Genomic DNA, 15,310 nt, shown 5'->3' with positions numbered 1-15,310 from the left:
TCAGAAGCTTTGCAATTTTGAGACTGCTGCATCCCTCTGCAAGATATCTCACTATTTTTGACTTTTGGGAGCCTGTCAAGTTCTTCTTTTGACCCATTTTGCCAAAGGAAAGGACGTTGCCTAATAGTTATGCACACTTGATATAGGGTGTTGATGTCATTAGACCACACCCCTTCTCATTACAGAGATGCACATCACCTAATATGCTTAATTGGTAGTAGGCTTTCGAGCCTATTCAGCTTGGAGTAAGACTACATGCATGAAGAGGATGATGTGGACAAAATACTCATTTGCCTAATAATTCTGCACTCCCTGTAGGGTAAAGACTGTACAATACAGGAGAGAGAACCTAAGGGAAGTTTTGAAAGCATCACGTTTAAGAAGCTAACATACTATGTTGAAATTCAATACACCACTTTCTTTATTTTGCTGTGTGATTCAGCAAAAGATCTGTATCTCGTATGTAATAATATCCCAAGCCCTGGTATCCTTCCTGGTAGTTATTAGTCACTGTGGTAAATATTGTATTCCACAATGTGTTGGTATGTGTTTGCTGGTTGTTGGCAATTGCTGGTGTGAATTTGGTCACAATGATGCACTGAAAACGTTTTTGTAAAAGCTTGCGCAGTAGACAACTTATCTGGAAATACTGACAAAAAAATAGAAAAACACTGTGAAATGAAAGAGGAAATGTGAAAAGTCAGATGTAAATTGGAAATGGAGACTGTTTATCTTTAAAGTTAAAGTTGTACTTTTTCAAATGTGCAAATTGCTGCAGTAATGCACAAATGTAAAGGGAAACTTCTTGCTTTGAAGACAGGAATCACCAGCAACCACCTAGAGGCTGATAAATGTTGCGGTCTCTAGGCCTGTGTGATCGAGGCCTTAGAGATGCATGCATAGACATTTATGTACTGCCAAATACACACTGACATTCTCTTTGCATTTAACCATTAGTTATTATTGATCTCTGGTCTCTCTTCCACATAGTGTCTTCTGTCCAGGCTTCCTTACCTTGCTTAAAGCTGCTCGCAGCAGATGGCTGCCCATACCTGAGCCTTGAGGTGCTGGGGGTTTCTTCCTGTTAAAAGGAAGTTTATCCTTTCCACTGTCACTAAGTTCTTGTTTGTCTGATTCCTTGGGTTGTCTCTGCATTATTGTAGCACTTTTAACTTACAAAATTAAGTGCCTATTGTTGCAATTTGGTACTATATAGATACAATTGAATTGAAATTGAGTAAAGATTATAGTGTATTATCAGATACAGTGGGCTGCCTGTCAGTAGGATTTGGGGAAGTCACCAGTCAGAACCTCGTGGATTACCATAAGTATGTATGCATGCATCAATAAGGATGCACATTTACATATGCAGAAGACACCTATGAAAGATTGTGGGACTTCAACCCTTGTGGAAAACCTTTGTATAAGCGCTTTTGTAAAATTCAGCTATTCCCATTGAAACACTCAAATGATCCAATAGAGGCTCATTCATCTTACTGTTCTGCATTGTGGGAAGGTGCTTGGAGCTGCCTGTGTGAGGGTCAGGAGAGATGAATGCTTAAAAATATGTGAGCTGTCAGGAAAGAGAGGCGACAATCTGGATTATCTGGGACCTGTCACAGTGAACATCCAGGTATGATGCCAAGAGCTGAGGAAACCTGTGGTGAAGATACGTAAGAGCTTCCAGCTCAAGGGCAAGAGGGTGATATACAGTAAGCACAGTTGCTGGCCTCCCTCATATCTTCTCTACATCATCCTATAAAATATTTTGGAGCAGAATTCCAAAAACTGCATTGGAGTAGGTTGCTATCCTGTACACACAAACACAAGTAGATGCAGACACATATAATCAAACAAATATTTGAATACATTTTCAATACCTTGCAAAAGTATTGAGCCACCCATTAAGCCATTCTACTAGTAAACATATACAGAGAAAAGACACAAATACTACTAAGTTATGTAGACACAGTGCTGTTTCACTGCTTGAGCTAAGGTGTGGATTTTACGCTTGAATGAATAAGAGATGAGTGTTGGGTGTCTTAACAAGTTGCAGTTTTTCACAGATTCAAGATTTCAAGAAAGTTTGTCTCCTTGCAAGCAAAATATAACAAATGTAATGAGGGCTTAAGACTTTTGTACAGCACTGTACATATAGCATAGAAACACATATTTTGTCACAAGCACATATCTGTTACTTCATACACATTCTCTTTGAGAAGGCTGAATAAAGAGTACCAAAGTAGTTGGCTACTTTTCATTTGCATTCAAGATAGCGTGTGTGTGTGTGTGTGTGTGTGTGTGTGTGTGTGTGTGTGTGTGTGTGTGAGTGCGTCTATGTGGTATGGATTGACATTTGACCTGCGCTGTACCTGGGCTCCGGGGACATTTCGACTTTTTGCTGTGTATTCATGTGTCCCCCTAAAACATGACTTGTAAATGCATTTTTAAGTGTCTAAATAATAATTTTTTCTACTTCTTATGAGGTCATTATTTATCTTTTGACCTGTATTTGCTTAAACTGTAGTGTAAATTCATTTATTAAACTATAATTAAAAGATTTTCTGATTTTCTTAAAAGTCCACCTATACCCCTCACCTGATTTTTGTGTATTCCAGTGTATTGCACAGCGACGTTTCGAGTTAGAGTGGATGTGTGTAGGTACTGCAATTTAATACACATTTTCAATACACACGGCCGGAAGTCATTGTGATTGGTAGGCTATATATATAGGCGGTACCTACAGGAAACGGCGCCACAACTTTCGCGCGCGTGCCCTTTAACAAGTGTATGTCGACGGCAATACGAAGACGGATTAAAAACACAAAGGTAAGCCTTTTTTAATGTAAAATGCACCATGACTTTAATACTATATGAAATTATAGGTGCACAGGCCTATATTAAACTGGTTTAATTTATGCTTTATGGACTGTTAGTGAGTCTTTGAAGAAGTAAAACGGCCCCAGCGTTTGTCATTGAGTAAATAAAATAGGGCTGACGACTAACCGCGTCAACGCGATAAAGCGGGCTAACCCGTGTTAGGATTTACTCGGTGTTAAAGCATTATTGTGGCTTAAACGTGTTAATGCCGACATCGCGACTAACGCGATTAACAATTAAACCAGCGCAGTCTGAGTCAAAATCCCTGATGTCGCTGTTAGCTAATTTCGGGCAGTTTGTCCAATGTCTGTCCATTCTGCTGACAGCCCTAAAATAAAAGCAAGGGTATAAGTGTATTTAGTCGTGTATTTATTTATATGCCTGAAGAAAAAACTTCTTACAGTTTTGATGCCTAAGCTTTCTCAGTACTTGTATCACTCTCTGCAGTCGCCATTACAGAAATGTCACATGTCGCCATTTTGAGTACTAGGCCTTTAACATTTTAAAAGAAGGCATAAATTAGCACTATGAATAAGTCAGCTGTGTTTATGCTGTAAACTACACTACTGCTAGTTCTGCTACTACTGATGATGATGACAATGATGACGATAATCGTAATACTTTATATGCTTTGGTAATACAGCCAATCGTACAGGAGAACATGCGAAGGAGACGCATTCCTCCACGGGAGGATGCAGTCTGTCATGTTTCTGCTGGAAGGGACAAACTGGGACTTGATATCCACTACATAAATGCCTTCAAAGGTAAGTTGGTCTTTAGTTTGGATTAGATTTGGAGTTTGTCACTTTGTCTTTTGTCACTCACTTGGTATGCCTCTGCAATTCAGGTCGGGGCATTTTCACGACTGTTCCATTCCAAAAAGGAGACTTTCTTTTGGAATACAGAGGTAAACTCATAACAAAAGAAGAATGTGAGCGGAGACACAGAGTTTATCATGACAGCCTGAAGGTGTTCATGTTTGAATTCAAGTTTGATGGAAAACTCTGGTGGTGCGTATTATATCAGTGTAGTTTGATTAAGATTAAATGACACATTGCTTTTGATTTATGAAAAAAAAAGCTTCCTAACTAACTAGTTAAGCTAATACTTTTTTGCCTAACCCCACAGTGTGGATGCATCTCAAGAAGATGGGTCATTAGGCAGACTTGTCAACGACAACCACATCAGTCCAAGTGCTAAGATGAAAATATTAAATATCAATGGAAAGCCCCATCTATGCTTATTTGCAAGCAGAGACATAAGTCCAGGCGAAGAAATAGACTATAATTATGGTGACTCGGATTGGCTCTGGAGATGCAAGGTATTTCTACAATTGTACTTTTTGGAACTGATAAATTGCATACCCTAAGCCATTTTTACATTTGTACCTACTCAAATTGGCTTAACGTGACTTAGGGCATCTAGTTTTTCACTGAAATTGAGTATCACCTACTGTGCCTGGGGTAACTATAGCAATGCAGCCGAGCATCCAGTGATATAAATGCCACAGCAAGCATGGACGTCAAGGTGACAAAATGCCTGCTGCTCAGTCTATACTTTAGTGTTCAATTCAGGGATCACGCTGTTAATTTTGGTCGCTATTTCAAACATTTCAGAGTTTCAAAAATGATGGCTTGGATTTTCACGAAGGAGGCGCACTCATAACTTATCGAGTGACACCATTGACCAGCCACCTGGTGGCATTCAGTCTATGTCAAATTTTCTGATCACTTTGGATCACTTGGAACCTTGGTGCAGTAGTTACTGAAAAACTACATGGTACTATAACCTACTGGAAAAACAGGGGTAGGTACTAATGGAAAACAGGCAATTGTGATGGCTGCCACATCAAAGCCCTCTAAAAGCACTAAAAAAATATCAGCAGGTATGCAGAAATAAAAAATGGCTTTCGGTTTCTAAATTTTAACAGTGATTGATGTTTAATGTGATTCTACACAGCAAAATCTCCAGTGTTAAATTAACACTGGAGAGTGTCTATAAGGGTCCACACCTCTGAGTGTTAAATACAACACTGTTGAGTGTTAAATTAACACTTTTGACAGTGTTATATGTTTAAAAGTAACCTAGTCAGTTTTGAAGATTAACAATGGCTAACACTGAGCAGTGCTGATTTTCTAACACTGGAAAATAACTCAAAATGTTAGAAATATTCCAGTGTTAGAAAATCAGCACTGCTCAGTGTTAGCCATTGTTAATCTTCAAAACTGACTAGGTTACTTTTAAACATATAACACTGTCAAAAGTGTTAATTCAACACTCAACAGTGTTGTGTGGACCCATATAGACACTCTCTAGTGTTAATTTAACACTGGAGATTTTGCTGTGTAGCCTCTTTAGTTAGATTCATTTTAAATTTTGTCCCTTGAAGATAAATGGGCCCTAGTGACAGTTCGTTGCTGCTACAGGTGATTGTTTTACTCCTTTAGCAATGGCTTAAAAAATAAAGAAATCACACTGACTATTTGTCTCTTAATCATAGGGCCTTAAATTCTCTATACATGACAGTGAATATTTTAAAGACAATAGCTTGAAACTTATCTTTCTCATACAGTTTATTTAATGTTTCAAAAGCCTCTTCAAAAATGCACTGTATATTCATTTTCTATCTGTTACACACGAAGACGGAGACCAGCCAGATTCAGAAGACTGTGAGCTGCCTAAAGCCGCAACCAAACAGCTTTCCAAACAATGATCTGGACCTGAAACATCCAGAGCCTGAAAGGGTAAATATAATCCAGTGTACCACTTAATGAACTAATAATTTAATCTATCATCATTCTTTATGGATGCTGTGTGTGTGTGTGTTTGGCAGTCACCTGGGTGTGATGTGATTTACATGGACCGTGGCTTGTAGGTCCTTTTCATTGTTTCAAAGTGCAAGTCTGGATAACATCTGAGTGTGTGTGTGTGTGTGTGTGTGTGTTAACCACCCAAATGTGACTTAGGAGGACCACACTGTTATTGGGAGACTCCGTCAAAGTTTGCTTCATGGTGACATCACTCTGGTTTTAGGAGGGGTCTTCTCGTATTTCTTGACAGTTTGACCTACAGCATGCAGAGCTGACTGCATGTGCTTTGTTTCTATGTTGAAATTTTTTGAAACTCAGGCTTGAACATTAAGATAGATAGTACTATACAACTTCTTAACTTGTTTTAGGCACTTTTTACTGCTTTAGTGCATGGGCTCTCTCTGGCTGTGTACTCTGGCTTCTTCCCACAGTCCAAAGATGTAGCTTATGGGGTTAGGTTAACTGGTGATTCAAAACTGCCCTTTGGTGTGAATGCAAATGCTTGTCCTTCCATGTTAGACTGGTGATCTGTCCAGGTTGTACTGCCCTATGGTAGCTGGTATAGGCCCCAAAACTGCTACCCCACAATCCTGATAAGGATAAGTGGAAGAGGATGGATGATTGCAAAGGAATCAGTTGTTAACTATTGTAGCCAGTATTTTTTTCAGAAGAAAACATTTCTTGAGTGGAAAGCCCCCCCCCCCCCCCCCCCCCCCCCCCACACACACACACACATGCAAATTAAAAACAGAAGCACAGGCCTGCCCAGTACAGTTGCAAGAAGAGCACTTGGTCTAATCTTTGTGCCATCTTTTCTTTGTTGCAGGATCTTGATGAAGAAATGCCTCAGCAAGGCTCAGAAGCCATGCATTCTTCTTCAGTGCAAGATTTTGAAGAGGTAACATTGACCTAGGACAGATTTTAATGAATGTTTCTCATGCACGATGTGTACCTTACGCTATTTGCCGATAGTGAAATGGTCTATTCATCCTCTTGAGTGATGCATTTTTAGTAACTGTCAGATTACTGTTCTTTTGTCTTCATTCTCTATCTGTTACACACGAAGACTGAGACCAGCCAGATTCAGAAGACTGTGAGCTGCCTAAAGCCGCAACCAAACAGCTTTCCAAACAATGATCTGGACCTGAAACATCCAGAGCCTGAAAGGGTAAATATAATCCAGTGTACCACTTAATGAACTAATAATTTAATCTATCATCATTCTTTATGGATGCTGTGTGTGTGTGTGTGTGTTTGGCAGTCACCTGGGTGTGATGTGATTTACATGGACCGTGGCTTGTAGGTCCTTTTCATTGTTTCAAAGTGCAAGTCTGGATAACATCTGAGTGTGTGTGTGTGTGTGTGTGTGTTAACCACCCAAATGTGACTTAGGAGGACCACACTGTTATTGGGGGACTCCGTCAAAGTTTGCTTCATGGTGACATCACTCTGGTTTTAGGAGGGGTCTTCTCGTATGTCTTGACAGTTTGACCTACAGCATGCAGAGCTGACTGCATGTGCTTTGTTTCTATGTTGAAATTTTTTGAAACTCAGGCTTGAACATTAAGATAGATAGTACTATACAACTTCTTAACTTGTTTTAGGCACTTTTTACTGCTTTAGTGCATGGGCTCTCTCTGGCTGTGTACTCTGGCTTCTTCCCACAGTCCAAAGATGTAGCTTATGGGGTTAGGTTAACTGGTGATTCAAAACTGCCCTTTGGTGTGAATGCAAATGCTTGTCCTTCCATGTTAGACTGGTGATCTGTCCAGGTTGTACTGCCCTATGGTAGCTGGTATAGGCCCCAAAACTGCTACCCCACAATCCTGATAAGGATAAGTGGAAGAGGATGGATGATTGCAAAGGAATCAGTTGTTAACTATTGTAGCCAGTATTTTTTTCAGAAGAAAACATTTCTTGAGTGGAAAGCCCCCCCCCCCCCCCCCCACACACACACACACATGCAAATTAAAAACAGAAGCACAGGCCTGCCCAGTACAGTTGCAAGAAGAGCACTTGGTCTAATCTTTGTGCCATCTTTTCTTTGTTGCAGGATCTTGATGAAGAAATGCCTCAGCAAGGCTCAGAAGCCATGCATTCTTCTTCAGTGCAAGATTTTGAAGAGGTAACATTGACCTAGGACAGATTTTAATGAATGTTTCTCATGCACGATGTGTACCTTACGCTATTTGCCGATAGTGAAATGGTCTATTCATCCTCTTGAGTGATGCATTTTTAGTAACTGTCAGATTACTGTTCTTTTGTCTTCATTCTCTATCTGTTACACACGAAGACTGAGACCAGCCAGATTCAGAAGACTGTGAGCTGCCTAAAGCCGCAACCAAACAGCTTTCCAAACAATGATCTGGACCTGAAACATCCAGAGCCTGAAAGGGTAAATATAATCCAGTGTACCACTTAATGAACTAATAATTTAATCTATCATCATTCTTTATGGATGCTGTGTGTGTGTGTGTTTGGCAGTCACCTGGGTGTGATGTGATTTACATGGACCGTGGCTTGTAGGTCCTTTTCATTGTTTCAAAGTGCAAGTCTGGATAACATCTGAGTGTGTGTGTGTGTGTGTGTGTGTGTTAACCACCCAAATGTGACTTAGGAGGACCACACTGTTATTGGGAGACTCCGTCAAAGTTTGCTTCATGGTGACATCACTCTGGTTTTAGGAGGGGTCTTCTCGTATTTCTTGACAGTTTGACCTACAGCATGCAGAGCTGACTGCATGTGCTTTGTTTCTATGTTGAAATTTTTTGAAACTCAGGCTTGAACATTAAGATAGATAGTACTATACAACTTCTTAACTTGTTTTAGGCACTTTTTACTGCTTTAGTGCATGGGCTCTCTCTGGCTGTGTACTCTGGCTTCTTCCCACAGTCCAAAGATGTAGCTTATGGGGTTAGGTTAACTGGTGATTCAAAACTGCCCTTTGGTGTGAATGCAAATGCTTGTCCTTCCATGTTAGACTGGTGATCTGTCCAGGTTGTACTGCCCTATGGTAGCTGGTATAGGCCCCAAAACTGCTACCCCACAATCCTGATAAGGATAAGTGGAAGAGGATGGATGATTGCAAAGGAATCAGTTGTTAACTATTGTAGCCAGTATTTTTTTCAGAAGAAAACATTTCTTGAGTGGAAAGCCCCCCCCCCCCCCCCCCCCCCCCCCCCCACACACACACACACACATGCAAATTAAAAACAGAAGCACAGGCCTGCCCAGTACAGTTGCAAGAAGAGCACTTGGTCTAATCTTTGTGCCATCTTTTCTTTGTTGCAGGATCTTGATGAAGAAATGCCTCAGCAAGGCTCAGAAGCCATGCATTCTTCTTCAGTGCAAGATTTTGAAGAGGTAACATTGACCTAGGACAGATTTTAATGAATGTTTCTCATGCACGATGTGTACCTTACGCTATTTGCCGATAGTGAAATGGTCTATTCATCCTCTTGAGTGATGCATTTTTAGTAACTGTCAGATTACTGTTCTTTTGTCTTCATTCTCTATCTGTTACACACGAAGACTGAGACCAGCCAGATTCAGAAGACTGTGAGCTGCCTAAAGCCGCAACCAAACAGCTTTCCAAACAATGATCTGGACCTGAAACATCCAGAGCCTGAAAGGGTAAATATAATCCAGTGTACCACTTAATGAACTAATAATTTAATCTATCATCATTCTTTATGGATGCTGTGTGTGTGTGTGTGTTTGGCAGTCACCTGGGTGTGATGTGATTTACATGGACGAAGTTTATTAGTTGATATCTGCAACTGAATTGAAAACACACCTTTCCAACTGTCCAAAACAAATAAATGTTGCAATATTTTGCTAACAGTGTCACAATCATCGTCTGGTGTGCACAACAATATCATCTTTGGACAAGTGCATTCAGTGTGTGGGACCGGTTTCCTCCCTCAAGTGGCTTGGCTTTAAGTGCAAAGGTGAGACATTTAGTGAATAGGTACAGTGTATAGTAAAAAGCATTAATAGAGTTCAACAAGTTAAGACGTGCTGAAATGAACACTGCTCCCTTTTTAATTAATGGGTGGTCACGTCTAATTAAAGAAATGCAGTATTACCTCATTGGTGCAGGACCTTGTAAAAATGGTATACTTGTCCTCAATTCCCCATTCCATAACATAAACTGCTCAAAATAATAAAGGGAACACTTAAACAATGCGATGTTACTCCAAGTCAGTCACACTTCTGTGAAATCAAACTGTTCACTTAGGAAGTAACACTGACAACCAGTTTCACATGCTGTTTTGCAAATAGAGTAGACAACAAGTGGAAATTATAGTCAATTCACCATAATAAAGGACTGGTTCTGCAGGTGGTGACCACAGACCACTTCTCAGCACCTATGCTTTCTGGCTGATGTTATGGTCACTTTTGAATGCTGGCGGTGATTTCATTTTAGTGGTAGCATGAGACAGTCTACAACCCACACAAGGGGCTCAGGTAGTGCAGCTCATCTAGCGTAGCACATCAATGTGAGCTGTGGCAAGAAGGTTTGCTGTGTCTGTTAGTGTAGTGTCCAGAGCATGGAGGTGCTACCTGGATGTGGAGTAGGCCATAGGAGGGCAACAACCCAGCAGCAGGACCGCTACCTCCACCTTTGTGCAAGGAGGAACAAGAGGAGCCCTGCAAAATGACCTCAAACAGGCCACAAATGTGCATCTGTCTGCTCAAATGGTCAGAAACTGACTTCATGAGGGTGGCTTGAGGGTCCAGCATCCACAGGTGGGGATTGAGCTTGCAGTCCAACACCATGCAGGATGTTTGGCATTTGCCAGAAAACACAAAGTTTGGCAACTTCAGCACGGGCACCCTATGCTCCTCACAGCTGAAAGGAGGTTCAAACTGAGCACGTGACAGTCTGGAGATGCCGTGGGGAATGTTCTGCTGCCTGCAACATCCTCCAGCATGATCATATTGGCAGTGGGTCAGTAATGGTGAGGGGTGGCATTTCTGTGCCTGCCAGAGAGCCTGACTGTCATTGGGTAACAAGATGAGGTCCTCGGACCCTTTGTGAGACCACATGCTGGTGCATTTGGCCCTGGGGTCCACCTAATGCGAGACGACACTGGGCCTCATGTGGCTGGAGTATGTCAGCAGTTCCTCCATGACAAAGGCATTGATGCTATGGACTGGCCCGCCTGTTCCCCAGACCTGAATCCAATTGAGCACATCTGGGACATCATGTCTCACTCCATCCACCACAAACTGTCCAGGGGTTGGCAGATGCTTTAGTCCAGGTCTTGGAGGAGATCCTTCAGGAGACCATCCGCCACCTCATCCCGAGCATGCCCAGGCATTGTAGGGAAGTCGTACAGGCATCTGGAGGCCACACACATTCAACTACACACTTTCATGCCACTCAACTACCTAAAGAACAAAGTATTTAATAAGAATAATTCCTTCATTCACATCTGGGATGTCCTTTTTTTTGGGGGGGGGGGGGGGATTAGCAGTGTATGTGTAGTCATTAAAATATCCTTAATGTGAACAGTTTTTTTTTTTTTTTTTTTTTTTTCAGCATTTGACATTACTGCAATGCTTTGACAAAAAACTACTTCACTTAAATAGAACTGCAAAGCTAAATTAAGTCTATCAAAATGTGTTTCAGTTTGTTTAGGGGTCTGGCACAAATCTTGCCTTGCAAAATTGGCAAATCAGAATTGCCACCAGTCAACACAGGTGTGTATCCCATTCATATTTGGCTTGACTTTTTTTCAGTTTATTTTTTACCTGTCTAAAGTATTGATCAATTAAAAAAACTTTTGTTCTTACATTCCAGAAAGAAGAAATTTCTGAATATTCAGGGGAGGATGGATTGCCACATTCAGTTCTGGATCAAATATCAAGCGATGATGATGGCAACCACAGCATATCAGAAGAAGAATATGTGCCAGATTCAGAGTCATATGATGAAGATTCAGATGAAGACATCTCATTATTGCCAAGCACATCAAAAGGTCTGCTATGCCAAGATGACATCTCCAAAGCGCATGAACAATCAGATTCAACGAATTTAATCCACAACTTGACAAAGGACAAGCCACAAGATAAAAGTGAGCTTTGCGAAACTGAATCAGAAAAAATGACTTTAAGTAAAAGAAATTACTGCTATTTTTGTGGCAAACCACAAGCTAAAATTTCCCGCCACCTGAAAACGCACAAAACGGCTCCTGATGTTGTGCATGCATTTTCCCTGCCTAGAGACTCAAACGAGCGTAAAAGTCTGTTAGAGAAATTGAGAAATAAGGGAAATTTTAAGCATAATGCTGCAGTTTTGCATGGTGGAGTGGGACCACTGAAAGTGAAGAGAAGACCCAAGATTAAAGCAGTAGAGGGAAAGTTTGCTCATTGCTTTTATTGTCAAGGGATGTATGTTCGCAAGGATCTTTGGAGACATGTCCGCAGATGTCCTAACAAACCAAAAGATGACACGGATAAAGAACCTGGAAGAACCAAAGTACTCGGCCTGGCTTTAACTCTGGAGTCTCAGTGTTATCCGCAGGTGTCAAGTGGAGTCTGGAAGGTTCTTGCTGTTATGAAACAAGATGAGATTGCCTCAGCTGTGCGAAATGACTTTACTGTTATTCAGTTTGCCCAGTCCCTCTACAATAAACATGGACAAGACCCTACAAAGTATGATTATATACGACAGAAGCTTCGTGAAGCGGGACGTTTGTTGTTGTGTCTGCGCACAGAATTCTCAGTGCATAACATGGAAGAAGCTATTAAGCCTGCTAATTTCCAGAGAGTTGTGCAAGCAGTAAAGAAAGTTTCAGGTTTTGATGAAGAGACACTGTCATACAAAACTCCAAGCCTTGCGCTGAAACTGGGACATACACTGCATAAAATGTCTGACATTATCCATTGTCGTGCCCTCATGACAGAGGATGAAGCCCTAATCAAGTCCACTGATGCGTTCAAGAAGTTGTATGTCTCCAAATGGTCTGAGATGGTGTCTCACCGTGCCTTGAACACATTGAGTGAGGCAAAGTTTAACAAGCCATCAACATTGCCCTTTACAGAAGATGTTCGGATTCTCCATCACTACCTTCAAAAATCTGCAGAAAGTGCCTTTTGCAGCTTGGAGAACGAAGCCACAGCTCAGAATTATGCCCAACTTGCACAAGTTACACTCTCACAAATCATTGTGTTCAACCGAAGACGTTCTGGAGAGGTTTCAAAGATGCGCCTCAAAAGTTTTCTTGAAAGAGACAAAACAGCACTCCACACAGATGTTGCCATGGGGCTCTCAGAAATGGAACAGAGACTCTGTAACTATTTCTGTAGAATAGAAATAATGGGAAAAAGGGACAGAAATGTTCCAGTTCTGCTAACACCAAGCATGCTGGATGCTCTGTCACTACTGGTTAGTAGGAGGCCTGACTGTGGTATTTGTGCCACTAATATCTACCTCTTTGCAAGACCCCGATCAATGAGTCATTACAGAGGAATGGACTCCTTGCGTGTTCATGCACACCAGTGTGGAGCAAAGCAGCCTGAGTATCTAAGATCGACACAGCTCAGAAAACATGTTGCCACACTCTCACAAGTCCTTAATTTGAAAAACAACGAACTTGATCAGGTTGCAGATTTCCTGGGTCATGATATCCGCGTTCACCGCGAATTCTACAGATTACCAGTTCCCACAACACAGCTGGCCAAGATTTCCAAACTGCTTTTAACACTGGAAAAAGGACAACTTTCCCAGATCCAGGGGAAATCACTGGATGAGATCAAAATAGAAGGTTTGTATTGAAAGGAGCAAATATTAGGGCAGTAGTTGAATATTATGCTTTATCAACAGAATTAAAACCTAAAAGCACAGACCATTCTGTTAAATGTCCATGATTTAAGGTTCTTGAAGTCTATTGTTTCATCACTTTGCAACATTTGGCAAACTGCAGAGTGGTGGCCTTAAATAGTAAAACTATGTACTATAATTTCCAGTATTTGTTCTGTATTTTGTCATATCTCGTTGTTAATGTGAGGTTTTTGGGGGGTTTGAGTTTGGTTTTTTGGGGGGGTTTTCCCACAATTTCTCAGATGAAATTGCATTAAGTGATGCTGAAACAAAGGACAGTGAGAGTGAATCAGATGATGATGACACAGCACTCACAATGTTGGCGTGTGGCACCAGTGAGCCTGTACATGCAGTAGCTGATTCCACAAACACAGCGCAGCTCCAAGACACTGTAGATTGTGGTAAGTTACCACTAGCTTGGTTTCTGTGGATAAAATGTTTGTTACAAATATTAAAACTTAATCAAATTGTGTAATCAGCAGATGAAGGACCACTCACAATGCCTGCAGCAAGTGAGACTGCTGCTCCCTCTGAAGGTAAGGGGTGCAGTTGGTTCTCTAAGCTTATTATTGTTTCATCACTTTGCAACATATGGCAAACTGCAGAGTGGTGGCAAAAAGTCACTTGGATGAGTGACAAAATGTTTCTCCCACTGAAAACGCTATGTCCAGATTAACAGAATCAACGTTTTGGGATTTACTTACCTGGATGATTGAGCATGCATCAAGAGACTTTTATTCAACTTTTTATTCAGTCTTTTATTCACAGCGGAACACTAAATGTCTCATTTTAGAAATTTGATAAATTTTCAAAGAGAATTTTAGCTCGTTTTGATATTGATGGTAGCAACACATTTCAGAAGTTAGTACAGGGTAGCATCCATTCTTTTAACCACCAAATGTTTTTTGTTTTTTTTGTTTGGTTTTTTGTTTGTTTTAACTACTACTACTTTATATATCTTCCAGAGAAAAATGCTGCTCAATCCCACAATTCCCGAAGAGCTCCCAAAAACATGTGGTCCAAGGCTGAGGTTGCTGCAGTGATGAGGCATTTTAAAGACCACATAAACGAAGGGAAACTAGCCACCAAAAATGAATGCAGTCATTGCAAATTGGTAGAAGATCCGGTGTTGGCAGGAAGAACAGTTCAAAACATAAGAGATTTTGTAAGAAACAGAGGATTAACTGCAAAAAGGCAGAAAAAAATGAACTAAAATAACTGTTTAGAGAGCTGTGGTTTTACATCTTGGTCAGATTGCCAATTGTTGTTAACACTGATGTTCTGTTTAAAGAAAAAAAAGTTCTTGTTAAATACAGAAGTAGTTTGTATTTCATAATTTTTACATTTAATTTATTTAGGGTTTTTTTTGACGGGTTATATTTAAAATAAAAAATTATAAATGCATATTTTCTCCCCTTAATATTTACCTTTAAACTATTAAAATTCATTTTAAATGTTTTTAATTTTTCTGTTTTCTATATTTTTATATTTCTGTGGGAAGCGTGGGCATTTTTGTCCATAGATTTCTTTTTTTATTTATGGTTAAAATTAATGTTCAGATCCAAGAACACTAATAAAATGATGTTCCAGTAATCCTGTGTCCTGTCAGATGTGTATTCATGGTAATGATGAGCTATTTACATATTACATCATTGTCCCTTTAAAGACCCAATATTGTTTTTTTTGGACCTCATAAAACACATTGTTGTCAAGTGGACAATGTCTCCAGAAAACACAATAGTCTGGTTGGTGTGTATCAGTGTATCTAGACTTCTATAGGGAGTGTATG

The 15,310-nt window shown here is 40.4% G+C and overlaps 2 protein-coding genes across 3 annotated transcripts; both read left to right on the top strand.

Moving 5' to 3' along the window:
* The first annotated feature begins 2,513 nt into the window (after positions 1 to 2,513).
* On the top strand, positions 2,514 to 5,651 carry LOC146609975 (histone-lysine N-methyltransferase set-1-like). Its single transcript, XM_085346363.1, has 4 exons — positions 2,514 to 3,644; positions 3,728 to 3,890; positions 4,009 to 4,201; positions 5,523 to 5,651. Exons 1-4 carry the CDS (start codon positions 3,542 to 3,544, stop codon positions 5,649 to 5,651), a joined length of 588 nt encoding a protein of 195 aa, XP_085202489.1. The 5' UTR covers positions 2,514 to 3,541.
* Positions 5,652 to 9,541: 3,890 nt separating this feature from the next.
* On the top strand, positions 9,542 to 14,778 carry LOC146609974 (uncharacterized). 2 transcript variants are annotated; one of them, XM_085346381.1, is made up of 6 exons: positions 9,542 to 9,640; positions 11,329 to 11,399; positions 11,500 to 13,465; positions 13,764 to 13,922; positions 14,004 to 14,057; positions 14,487 to 14,778. In XM_085346381.1, exons 3-6 carry the CDS (start codon positions 11,803 to 11,805, stop codon positions 14,732 to 14,734), a joined length of 2,124 nt encoding a protein of 707 aa, XP_085202507.1. In that variant the 5' UTR covers positions 9,542 to 9,640; positions 11,329 to 11,399; positions 11,500 to 11,802; the 3' UTR covers positions 14,735 to 14,778. The 2 variants fall into 2 exon arrangements, with proteins under 2 accessions (XP_085202507.1, XP_085202506.1); XM_085346380.1 differs by having other exon boundaries at positions 14,001 to 14,057.
* Positions 14,779 to 15,310: the final 532 nt, after the last annotated feature.

This window comes from Diplotaxodon limnothrissa, linkage group LG22 (assembly GCF_057381915.1).
Source record: "Diplotaxodon limnothrissa isolate DT_005_m linkage group LG22, D_limnothrissa_male_GT1.1, whole genome shotgun sequence".
NCBI lineage: Eukaryota > Metazoa > Chordata > Actinopteri > Cichliformes > Cichlidae > Diplotaxodon > Diplotaxodon limnothrissa.
The sequence above is the reverse complement of the archived record's forward strand: the minus strand, read 5'-3'. Positions and strand labels throughout refer to the sequence as shown.

Excerpts from the sequence above, each read along its gene's own strand:
- LOC146609975 (XM_085346363.1), top strand. The coding sequence starts at position 3,542 with ATGCGAAGGAGACGCATTCCTCCACGGGAGGATGCAGTCTGTCATGTT. Across the intron at positions 3,891-4,008 it reads TTTGATGGAAAACTCTGGTG|TGTGGATGCATCTCAAGAAG; the intron begins GTGCGTATTATA and ends CTAACCCCACAG. Across the intron at positions 4,202-5,522 it reads ATTGGCTCTGGAGATGCAAG|ACGGAGACCAGCCAGATTCA; the intron begins GTATTTCTACAA and ends TTACACACGAAG.
- LOC146609974 (XM_085346380.1), top strand. The coding sequence starts at position 11,803 with ATGACTTTAAGTAAAAGAAATTACTGCTATTTTTGTGGCAAACCACAA. Across the intron at positions 13,466-13,763 it reads GGATGAGATCAAAATAGAAG|ATGAAATTGCATTAAGTGAT; the intron begins GTTTGTATTGAA and ends ACAATTTCTCAG. Across the intron at positions 13,923-14,000 it reads CCAAGACACTGTAGATTGTG|CAGATGAAGGACCACTCACA; the intron begins GTAAGTTACCAC and ends TTGTGTAATCAG.